Source organism: Magnolia sinica, chromosome 17, assembly GCF_029962835.1.
Source record: "Magnolia sinica isolate HGM2019 chromosome 17, MsV1, whole genome shotgun sequence".
Lineage (NCBI taxonomy): Eukaryota > Viridiplantae > Streptophyta > Magnoliopsida > Magnoliales > Magnoliaceae > Magnolia > Magnolia sinica.
In genome coordinates, this window is record NC_080589.1 from 22,825,178 (window position 1) to 22,837,274 (window position 12,097).

A 12,097-nucleotide genomic window follows, 5' to 3' on the forward strand; every position below is an offset into this window, starting at 1 on the left:
AACCATAAACTATGAAATATCTAACATAAAGATCATAATTTGAATCAAAGTAAGAAAAACATCAAAATAAACTTCAAGCTTCACATCTTAGCTCTAGCTAAGAGATTAGTTAACCAAAGACATGATTAAGCTAAAACTCTTAAAGAAAAACATGAAAAACTAACTAGAAAATGAATAAGAATTCCTTGGGGGTATCACCACCCTTTTCTCTACTCTTCCAACTCTAATCCGTGCTTATATGAGAACCTAGAAAATCACTATTTATAGGGAAAATTCCGACCAACTTCAGAACCGACTTCAATTTACACAGTTTTATGTAGCTTCGATGTCACTTCGATGGGACTTCAATGGCATCAAAGCTTCGACTTTGAGTTTGATTCGAATTTGAAAACTGTTCCTCGTAAGTTCTTCGATGAGATCGCTCGACCTTCGATGACATTGAATATGTGTTTGATGGAATTGAGAAACATCCTAAACTTGTTAGCAAGTTTGTCCCAAAATTTATGAAAATTTCAATGTCATTGAATTGGCTTAGATGTCATTGAGCTTCGCTTCGATGGGATCAAAGGTGTCTTTGATGGGATTGAGAATTACATCCATATGTCTAACAACCAAACTTGATTTTCTCTGAAATTTCGATGTGATCGAGCCTCCTTCGATAGCATCGAACATTTACTTCGATGGCATCGAAGTTGTGTTTGATGTCATCGAATTGTTAAGTTCAGCAGCTTCAGATTTCTGTACTTTACAATCTCGATTCCTTCCTTATTCAATTAGTTTTATTAGGTCTTAGACTCTTGAAATCTTCAATCTTGACCACCAAAGATCCAATCCTTACTTTAATAATTCTTGAGCATCAAATTTATGCTTTTAGTATCCATTCCACTTCAAGCTCTCAAAATCACCTCAAAAGAGAAAATATGCGTAATAAATTCACTTAAGTACATTAATTCTCATAAAACCAAGTTACAACAGAGGGGAATTGTGCAATGTTTCACACTCAACCCAAGCATACTTTTAGATGTTCAGAGGTGTTAGTTAAAAGAGGCTAATCATCATCCTCAAATATGTCTATCAAGTTTACCTCATGGATTATATCCTCATCCTCTTATGGTGTGTAGAAGTAAACATATTCATTTTTAAAGTCATATTCCCAAAAGATAATTTCTTGATTCCATTCCGGCAATTGATTATGGTGTTAGTAGTGGTTCGGAATGGTTGGCCTAATATGATAGAAATTTGAGTATTCTCATTTATAACTAGGTGTGTATCCAAGATGATGAAATCTACCGGGTAGTAGAATCACTTACTTGGACCAACACATCTTCTACCACACTCCTCAGTATTCTAGTCGACTGGTCGGCCAATTGTAACATTGTCTTGGTGGGTTTCAACTCACCAAGGCTAATTGCTTGTATACCGAGTATGGTATCAGATTGACACTTGCCCCAAGGTCTAAAAGTACTTTATCAACTCGAAAATTTCCTATTACAGATGAGATCATAGGACTTCCAGGATCCTTGTACTTTAAGGGAGTATTTTAATTTATGATAGCATTCACTTGTTCAATAAAAAAGGCTTTCTTATATACGTTCAACTTCTGCTTTACCGAACATACGTCTTTTAGGAATTTGGCATAAGATAGGAACTGTTTAATTGCATCCAACAAGGGGATGTTGATCTTGACTTGTTGGAAAACCTTAAAATATCATGTTTCTCACTTGGCCTTTTTTATTTGATGAAATATTGGGAAAATGGGGTCACTAGCTTGTATCCGTATGATGGCTTTTTGTCATGTGGAGCATTACTAGATTCTCCATTAGGTCTTTCAACTCCTTAGGTTTCTCACCCTTCCTTGGAATCTCTTTGTCTATTTCATTTCCATTTCTTAGGGTGGTGATGCCTTTAACATGTTCCACATGTTGAGTCGAAGAGTTGAGATCAATTATCTCAAATTGTCCTTTTTCGGGTTAGGTTGAGGCTAAGCCAAAAAGGTCCCAGTCTCCCTAACATTTAGTCGTGTCTCAAGTCTTATAACCGAAGTTCTGAGTTCATTCATATCCTACAGTTGCCCCTGCATGAATGCATCTAATGTATCCTTAAGGGTTCTCTTGGGTTGGGGTCCACTAGTGGCCCTTAAGGATAATTGGTTACATTCGTAGTTGTTTCATTTCTCCAATTAAAGTTCCGCCAATCAAGAGTGTATGTGTCAGAATTTGGTGCATTGAAGGGTCATTGTGTCACGCCCTAAATTCGGAAACTGGGCTCACAAATTTATCGATCGCCTAATCTGGCGCTGACAACTTCCATAATACCCCATTCTTGGCTCCCGGCACCTATACGCAAGATTCTGATCATGGGATCCTACAAGGAGGATTTTTAATGTAAATTTTTTTGTAAAGGAGCATAACCACATGTGTACCCAAATCACAAGAGCAACATCATCATCACATATCCACTAATATAAACAGTTAATTACAATGCTGAAAGGAAATACAAGTATATAATAAAATCTCCACAAAGCTCGGCCTGCACGCTCCTACCTCAATTCTACTGTGACATAACGTTGCCTGCACGCAATGATCGTGCATAAGCTTACAAGAAGCTTAGAGGGTGGTGTATGTGTGCAATGCATGTGCCAAGCATATAAATATCATAGTAAGCAGAAATACTAGCAAGTTCATAAATATCATCAGACTTATCCAGACTAAGCGACGCAAAGACATCATAAGGCAGTATCATATACTGAGGAAACAATGCAATATGTAAACCCTGACAAGTCTATGAATATCGTCAGTCGTATCTAAGTCATGCAACGCATAAACATAGTAAATTAAATGTCATAAACTAAGGGTGCAATGCAATTTGCAAATGCGAAAGAAATGATAAGGCTGGAGTATGTAATCGGGATGATAGTACGTGGTATCACAATTTGTGGGTTCTATCACAAGGGACTTCTATCCAAACTAGTTCTATACCTAAAATTAGATAGCTAGACTCTACGTGGTAATCTCCTGATCTCAGGTTAGTCACGTACCCAACCGAAATCATAGTCATTGTGAAGGTGCGTGTAATGATCTACTTGCGCATCATATGTCCGAGTGGATAGTGAATGAATGAATGATTGAGTCAAATGCTGAGTACGCAATTCCTACTCAGTAAGTCCACATATCAGTACCGTACAACTCTGGGATCATCATCGGGGTCTAACACTCCATAATGGCTACCACCTCCCTAGCAATACAACTAGCGAGTGGAAAAGACCTCATTATCCGCCTAGCCAGTAGTCTGCCAATACCTACTCGGCTCGTTGATAGCGGACCCATTTATGAGCCAGTCAAACTCAGCTTATCTTATAGCCCCCTCACTCAGGCAGATAAGCCCACACCCCCTCCCAACCGACCATGACATAGTGAGAGACACCACCTACTAGTATTCAGCATCCAGGCGCTCATGTATCCACTCGGTCTAGACGTTGGAGCTTCCTTTGATACCAAGAGGGTTTAGGAAATTTCACCCAGGGACATCTATAGCACCACATGTAGAAAAAAATTCTGGTGGGTGTCCCATCTATATCGTTAGGGTGCCAAGTGATCATGTCACACAATACGAGATGCATGAGTCCTATCATCCAGTCATGTATCAGACATGCGCGTACCACGCGATCATGTGGGGCAACTCCATCTCACAAGGAGTTCCATATAAACTAACCCAATGGCATATGCTATGAACAATCACTCCTCATAACAAGCATACATATGATGCATATGGGTATGTATCATGATGTAATAAAGTACATAGGCACGATTATCTGATAGGGCAGACAACAATAATCCACAATCGACCATCACCGACATGTCACATACTACGAGTATAAACTGAACGACGTGCTCCTTCTACAACTATAGGAGCCTATGTGGTATGTCTTACATTAGCCTTCTAAGGCTCTACATGATCCAAGATAGGGGTGACGGGTCTAGTGTAACGCCCCGTGTTTTCAGGACCCGAGTTATAATCCCTTGTAAATTCAAACCGTTTATCATTAATCAGAGTTAACAGCAATTAAGCTAGAATAAACTATGCATTAAGTAAAAACATTTTGACCATTACAAAATTCCAAATGTAGCGCCCATATAGGACTTATACAATCCCAAATAACAAAGTTCATATAAGCAGAAACAAAATCTATCAGCTAGTAGTGGTGCTCGATATGGGCCGCAAGGACCCCGCCTAGCTCCCTAGCTACTCAATCTGCTCCAGCAACCTAGTGAACAACATTGGCCCACCCTATACCTGCATCAACTGATATGGTTTGATATCGTCAATGGCTATCGCAGTGATGAGCACCCTTTAAGATTACGCACTCATAATTCATAATCTAGAATAGATCGCAATTCATAAGAATGAATATGTCAAACAGCACAATGCATGATTATGTTCACATACTCAAAATTAAGCCAATCAACACAATTTCATCATTAGCAAACCATAATATCAATCTCAATACAAGTGACCGTATCCAAGTAGTCGAATAATAAATCTTACAAACTCCATTAAATGGTTAGAAAATCAAGCTTTAAACCTCTACTTCACCCGAAAATCAAATCGTAAGTGAACACCACAAGATGGCTAGAAAATCGCTAAGCGAACACTCGCTTCACCCGGAAATCATGGTACGACTAAACACCGCAAGATAATGAGAGAACAACATACCGACGTCTACTTCACCTAGAAATCATATCGACGTGAACAACGCAAGATGGCTAGGAAATCGCTAAGCGAACACCCGCTCTGCCTGAAAATTATGGTACGACTGAACATAGCAAGATGAAGAGACAACAACATACCGAAGTCTACTTTACCCGAAAATCATATCGTACATGAACAACACAAGATGGCTAGGAAATCGCTAAGCGAACACCTGCTCCACCTAGAAATCATGGTATGACTAAACACCGCAAGATGAAGAGACAAGCAACATACAAACTTTAGACCAATCGAAAATCGTATCGTACGTGAACACCGCAAGATGGCTAGGAAATCGCTAAGCGAACACCCGCTCCACTCTGAGATCACAGTACATCGAACACCGTAAGATGGCTAGCAACCCAACATGCAAAACTTTACATCGCCCGAAAATCACATCGTATGTGAACACCGTAAGATGGCTAGGAAATCGCTAAGCGAACACCCACTCCACCTAGAAATCATCATACGATGGAACGTCGCAAAATGAAGAGAGAATCAACAAGCCACAAAAGGCACCAATGTTCCATCAAGGCTACTAAGGGCAAATTAACGGTCCAATCCATGTAAGGCAAAGTATGGTCCAAGCTATAAGGCAGGTGTGTGGTCAAGCCCGTATAAGTCAAATAGGGCCCGTAAGATGGTTAGTCCTCAACATGTCTCATTCCATCCATTAAATGATCACAAGTAGCAACGTCTAATCAACTAGCAGGTTATACAAATGGAAATAGCATGTGAGCATCAAATCATTTATACTTGCTAAATTTAAAGAGACATGTCCATTATATGAATCAATTTCACAACAAATTAACATATTTATGTAATAAGGTAAGTAACTCAACAAAAGAAATCAATGTACCATCCATATCTAGATTGATGAATTTAAGTGGGAAGCTCAAAGGGTGAGTCCTCACCTTAAATTTTGATTGAAATGGTTTCAACTCGGGTCACCTTCTCTAGTATGGATCTAGCATGGTCGAGAAACTAGATGAGGACAATGAGAGAAATAAATAATCATCATAAATAAAAGCTTAATAACTAAGATTCTATTGGAAGGCTAAAGTTACAAGGCCTTAAACTCACTTTGAGGTGTGGTCTATTTGAGGTAGCTTGAGCTCGGTCTTAGCGAGTTAAAGCACTTAACTCAGTGACGAAACCCGATAGTGGCTGAGTCGACTCAACCATGACTCTGTAGCTCCACCTCTCTCCCTCCCTCTTATTTTCTCTCATTCTTTCCCCCAACTCTTTCTAAACTCTCACAAGGCCCAAACTCAAGCCCAAGCCCAAACTAGGTCGACAACTCAACCGAGGTGATTCGGTTAGTGCAATAGCCACCCAACCTTCCTCTCCCTATCTTCTCTCCTTTTCTTTTTCTTTTTCTTTTTTTTTCTTCTTTCTCTCACCTACTCTCTCCCTGTTGTTGGAACGTTCAGCAGCAACCTGGACCGAGTCAACTCAGACTCAACTCGGCAGCGAGTTGACTCAGCTACCAACTCTCTCTCTCTCTCTCTCTCTCTCTCTCTCTCTCTCTCTCTCCTACTCCTTATCACTCCATCACTTTCTTCTCCCTTTTTTTGCTGGAATCCCAACTAACCTAGATCAGATCCACACATAGCTCAGCCGAGTCAGACTCGATCCCAACCGAGTCGACTCGATTCTAACTGGACAGCAGCCTGAAGCTGCCCTTTCTCCCTCTTTTCTTCCCTCTTTGTTTTTCTTCCTTTCTTCCTCTTTCTCTGTTGGTCCAGACAACATTTGGACTCGACCAGACCGCACCCAACTCGGTGTTGGCCTGAGTCGAGTTAACACAGCTGCAACTTGCACTCGGACGCGAGTGCGGCTACACCACACCTCACTCTCCCTCACTCTACCTTCTCCTCCTACCTCTCTCCCTTCTTCTCTGCTTCTCTAGAGACCCAGCGGCACCCCTGGCTTGAACCAGACTCGGCTCGGTTTGAGCTGGTGCAACACAGCACCACCGCTCTCCCTTTATTCTCTCTTCTATTTTCTCCCTTCTCTCTTTCTCACCATTTTCTTCTCTTTGGTGAGATTCAGACCGAGCCGGAACTCAGCTCGGGCACCATTCACAAGACCCGAAACTCGGAGTGGGTTATGACAACAGCGAAGAAGAGGTTGTACTCGGGGAAGAAGCTTAGACTTTAATGACAAATCGCCACCCGATGGAGTTTTCTTTATTCCGGTTGGTGGATTGATCAAAGGGACATTAGGAAGCTTGAGGATGTGAAGGATCGAAGCTTCAACGAGTTCTTCTCAATGGGTTCGAAGATGGAAGAAAATGGTGTATGTCTCGCTGGTGTGGCTATAGGGGATAGGGCAGCGCACCCTTTGCAATATAAGCTCTTTGTTTGATGCCCTAAATCTCCCTAAGCCGTCAGATGGAGGATGGATGGTCTGGATTGAATTCATGGCAGAGAGAAACTGTTGGTGCAACAAAAACCAGCGTCGGTTTTAGCTGACAGCGCTAGCCTGCATGAAAACAAACGGTCGAGACGAGCTCATTCCAATGGCTAGGATGAAGGGAGAGCTTTTCACAAGGATCCGTTGAGCTGAAAAGTAAGAAAGCAGATTTCTTTCCGTTTTTGAAAATGGGCGCGCTTCTTAGCCTGATTTGTGGCTAAGATTATGTGCACATGTATGCAATCCAACAGTTAAAACCAACAGGGATTGGTTAGACCAATGTCCTGCACATTATGAACGATCTGGATTAGGCAAGGGATCCCTGATAGTGGGCCGAGATCGGATGAGAATGGGCGTTGCTTGTCCAACTGTCGCAGCGGGAGAGGATTTGAAATCCTTCCCTCTTTAGTAGTTGACGGGTCAACTAAGTTTGACTAACTCCCATGGTCCAGTGCATAGTGAGTGCACGCACTCCACGTACATGCGCATTAAAGGTGGGGCCCACTGGGACGTTCGTGATGTGATCCACTCCGTTTATCTGTTTTGTCGGGTTAAACTAGGGCCTGGCCCAAAGAATGGGGTAGATCCATGGCGTAGGTGGGCTGTATCAACTGAAATATGGCCATTTAGTGTCCATTATCATTGATCCGATGGAGATCCGGGATCCACACTCACAATCAGGGTCGTCCATCTAACTGGCGAGCCTATTAGGGCCACTATCTATTTTAGATTATATAATAAAAATATATATACATATTTGCTTAGTATAATAAATTAATAGTCATGGATAAGTATTTATTAATATTTATAATGTATTATTATTCTTTTATTATTATTTATGCATATATAGTATAGTAAGATTAATATTAAGTGATACATATTTTATATGTGTAGTATAATACGACAATATATAGTTAAAATTATAAAATGCAAGCGTTAATTAATATGCATCAATTATATTGTGATGTGTTGGTATGCAATTTATTTTATATACAGTTTAAATAATAAAAATAAATAATATACATAACCTGAATAATTGAAGTAAACATATGTATTATTACAAATAATTATAAAATTATTTTATATTGAAATATAATATATATATATATACACACACACACACACACACACAATCATATCATGAATTATTTGGTCTTCCTGGTAACACCCGAGTACAGAAAAGTACGGGGTGTTACAATCTACTCCCCTTAAAGAGAATTTCGTCCCCGAAATTCAGTTCTTCCACCATGAATGAAATCGAGAATAGTTTCTTACCATCTAAGGTAAGCGGATATCTTACTACAAAAATTTCATGTTCTAATTATTTAGGCAACACAGAAGGACGGTTATAGTAGGTTTAAATCCAATACATCAAACTTCTGCCTGGCCGGGTAGTGAGTCTACTAATATCCTTCTCAATCCCAGTGAATATCGATCTTCTACTTGATCAGGGCATTGAGATCATTGTAACCATCAAGATTTAGAATTTAAGTCAGACCGCATGAATTTGCTTAAACATGGTTCCGTCGATTCCTGTTCCCGATCATTCTATTCATTTGAGATATGTTATTTAATTTCCTATTTTCCTAAAGAATAAACCTAAATGATTCATTATGTTTCAACACTGCAATTTAGCTATCCGGGGTGCTATCCTAAAATCTATAATCAAATCATTTCTAATTGTTTTAGTCACCTTACTACACATTCTTAAATATTTATAATCCTTACGAACTACCTTTTAACTGCTAAGGAAGATTTATAAAGATCGTACCTTGATCTGCTCGCTCAGGGTTGGGTGTATCTAAGGCGTACATGCGATGAGCTCCTCGATCTCGTGCTTGAGGTTGCGAGGCTTGAGCAGGATTCAAGGAAGTCCTCTCATCTCGCTGTTTCTTGAAACACCGCCTTAAGATATGACCTGATTTGCCACAATAGCTGCAGAGTCTACCCTGACTCGAAGAATGAATCAGGTGAGACATTAATTTCACCCTCTTCTCAGTCATATGAGATGAAGATGGTGCCGTCTTGGCTTTGCTTGCTGAACCTCAAATAAGAGCACGTGTTTTGGCCCTACGCTCGAAGTCTTTCTCTATTCACATGGCTTTGTCCATGAGATCAGCGAAGTCAGTAAAGTCGAAGGTGCACAATCCCAACTGGATTTTCGGTCGGAGACCTTCCTTAAACTTTTCCAATTTATATTCCTCATCCTCAACAGCCTTTGGTGCATATCGTAACAATTCGTCAAAGTGCGCTGCATATTGTGACACTGTCATATTCCCTTGTTCCAATTTGAGAAACTCAGATATTTTCTCGTGGCGATAGCACGGAGGAAAGTATTTTTCATTGAACCTTTTCTTAAACTCATTCCAGGTCCACTCATAATCAGATGAGACTCTTCTTAGCATGCCTTCCCACCATATATCGGCGTCGCCTTCCAAGGCATAAGTGGCGAGAATAACCTTTTGGGCATTCGAACAACCCAACGACCTCATCATCTTGGCCATTCTATTCAGCCAGTGTTCTGCTAGAACTGGATCTGGTGCTCCTAAGAAGGACGGTGGCTTCAGCCTCTGAAACCGTTCAAACATATCTACCCCACTAATCTCTTCAGTATTTGAGGCCGATGCATGTATATTATGATGGAGAGCCTCTAATAGTGTGGCGATCGAAGCCTGTTGTTGTTATACGATGGTAGTCAGCTGACTAATAACATCGCCAAGTGGGGTTTCAGGTTGCATATTTGGCGGAAGTGTGCCCACATGACTCACAGGCGACTGAGACGAGATAGTTCTTGATGTAGGCTCTCTTTCAGGGCCACTTGGCCTAACTAGAGGTGCAGGAGAGTACTCAGGACTCCCTTCTCTAACAACTTCTTCTGTTGGCGAAGTTAGCAAATGAAAAGTTTGCGATTTTGAACGATGAGAATTTGTGGCCATAGTCCTATTAAAAGAAAGGATTTATCATTATCCTATCCACATAAGTTTAAACAAGTCTTAACCTAAGATCATAAGGCAGTTTATACGAATCATGCAACTGGAGTATTGTTCAAATTAGGTGCTCAACAACTCCCTATCCCTTGCGATTAGGTGCAACAAGATTCCAAAGATCCTAAGATGACCATCTAAGCATCCTTATACCTACATCTTCTAGTCTTCGACCTATTATTAGGGTCCTACGATAATCTTAAAGTTATTTTTGTGTCCTGAGATGGACTATAAGGGGTCTAAACTTATGAGTTCTTGAATTTAACCCAACTTTCCACAACACCTAAAATTTTATTTATAAGTATGGTTATCCTAGAAATCCTCATGGGAGTCTAAAATTTCTACGTGAGGGCTTGGGTTTAATATACGTTAAACTTACCCAAGATTTCAAAGCTAGTCTCAACAAGCCTAGCCTAGGGCTGGAATTTCGCCTAAAATTCTATATTCTTATTATTAGTTATTTCCATTTGTTGGAACATACAAGAGATGTCGTTTCTAAACAAAGGGATGTATTAGGGGATTTAAATTACAAGATCCTAATCTAATTCCTTAAGCTTATAGAGCGCTTATGTTTGATTTAACGCACAACATGGTGGGTACTCGTTTCCTTACGGTACCTGAGTTTAGTCCCTAGTTTCAAACATGTATAATTTACAAGGGAACCTAAGTTCTTGCTTCTAAGTTCAAATGGCTAAATCTAAAATCATAAGGGACCGTAAAATTTAAGTCCATAGATTCAACAATCACAATTCACAAAGGAACTTAGGTTTGTGTTTCAAAGTACAAATGGTTAACCCTAACTTTTCAAGGGAGCCTAAAATTTAGATTTCTATGTTTATAAATTACGCTAACGCTAAGGGAATGAAACCTAGTTTCAAGTCTCTATTTTCTTCAACGCAACTATGGATTATTTGAGGTCATATAAGTCTCATTTTTTCCCAAGGCCTGGTTTATCTAAACTCGCTCTGATACCAACTATAACGCCCTGTATTTTCAAGACCCGAGTATATAACCTATTTCCGAAAAACCCGAGTGTTAGCCTATAAAATCCAGTATAAATTTGAACCATTTGTCATTAATCAGGGTTAACAGCAACGAAGCTACAATAAACCATACATTAAGTAAAAACATTCTGACCATTACAAAATTCTAAATGTAGCGCCCATATAGGACTTATACAATCCCAAATAACAAAGTTCATATAAGCAGAAACAAAATCTATCAGCTAGTGGTGGGGCTCGATATGGGCCGCAAGGACCCCGCCTAGCTCCCTAACTACTCGATCTGCTCTAGCAACCTAGTGAACAACATCGGCTCGCCCTATACTTGCATCAACTGTTACGGTTTGATAGCGTCAATGACTATCGTAGTGAGGAGCACCCTCTAAGATTACGTACTCATAATTCATAATCTAGAATAGATCACAAGTCATAAAAATGAATATATTAAACAACACAATGCATAATTATATTCACATACTCAAAATTAAGCCAATCAACACAATTTCATCATTAGCAAACCATAATAGCAATCACAATACAAGTGATCGTATCCAAGTAGTCGAATAATAAATCTTACAAACTCCATAAAATGGTTAGAAAATCAAGCTTTAAACCTTTACTTCACTTGAAAATCAAATCATACGTGAACATTGCAAGATGGCGAGGAAATCGCTAAGCGAACACCCCCTCCACCCGAAAATCATGATACGATTGAACACCGCAAGATGAAGAGAGAACAACATACCGATGTCTACTTCACCCAGAAATCATATCGACGTGAACAATGCAAGATGGCTAGGAAATCGCTAAGCGAACACCTGCTCCGCCCGAAAATCATGGTACGACTGAACACCGCAAGATGAAGAGACAACAACATACCAACGTCTACTTCACCCGAAAATTATATCGTACATGAACACCGCAAGATGGCTAGGAAATCTCTAAGCA

General features: G+C 40.0%; 1 protein-coding gene across 1 annotated transcript; it reads right to left on the reverse strand.

Annotated features, from left to right (window-relative positions):
- Nucleotides 1–9,257: 9,257 nt before the first annotated feature.
- LOC131230463 (uncharacterized) lies at nucleotides 9,258–10,100 on the reverse strand. Its single transcript, XM_058226386.1, has 2 exons — nucleotides 9,933–10,100; nucleotides 9,258–9,836 (listed from the first exon to the last, which is right to left on the reverse strand). The coding sequence occupies exons 1-2, from the start codon at nucleotides 10,098–10,100 to the stop codon at nucleotides 9,258–9,260; spliced, it is 747 nt and encodes a 248-aa protein (XP_058082369.1).
- Between the last annotated feature and the right edge of the window lie 1,997 nt (nucleotides 10,101–12,097).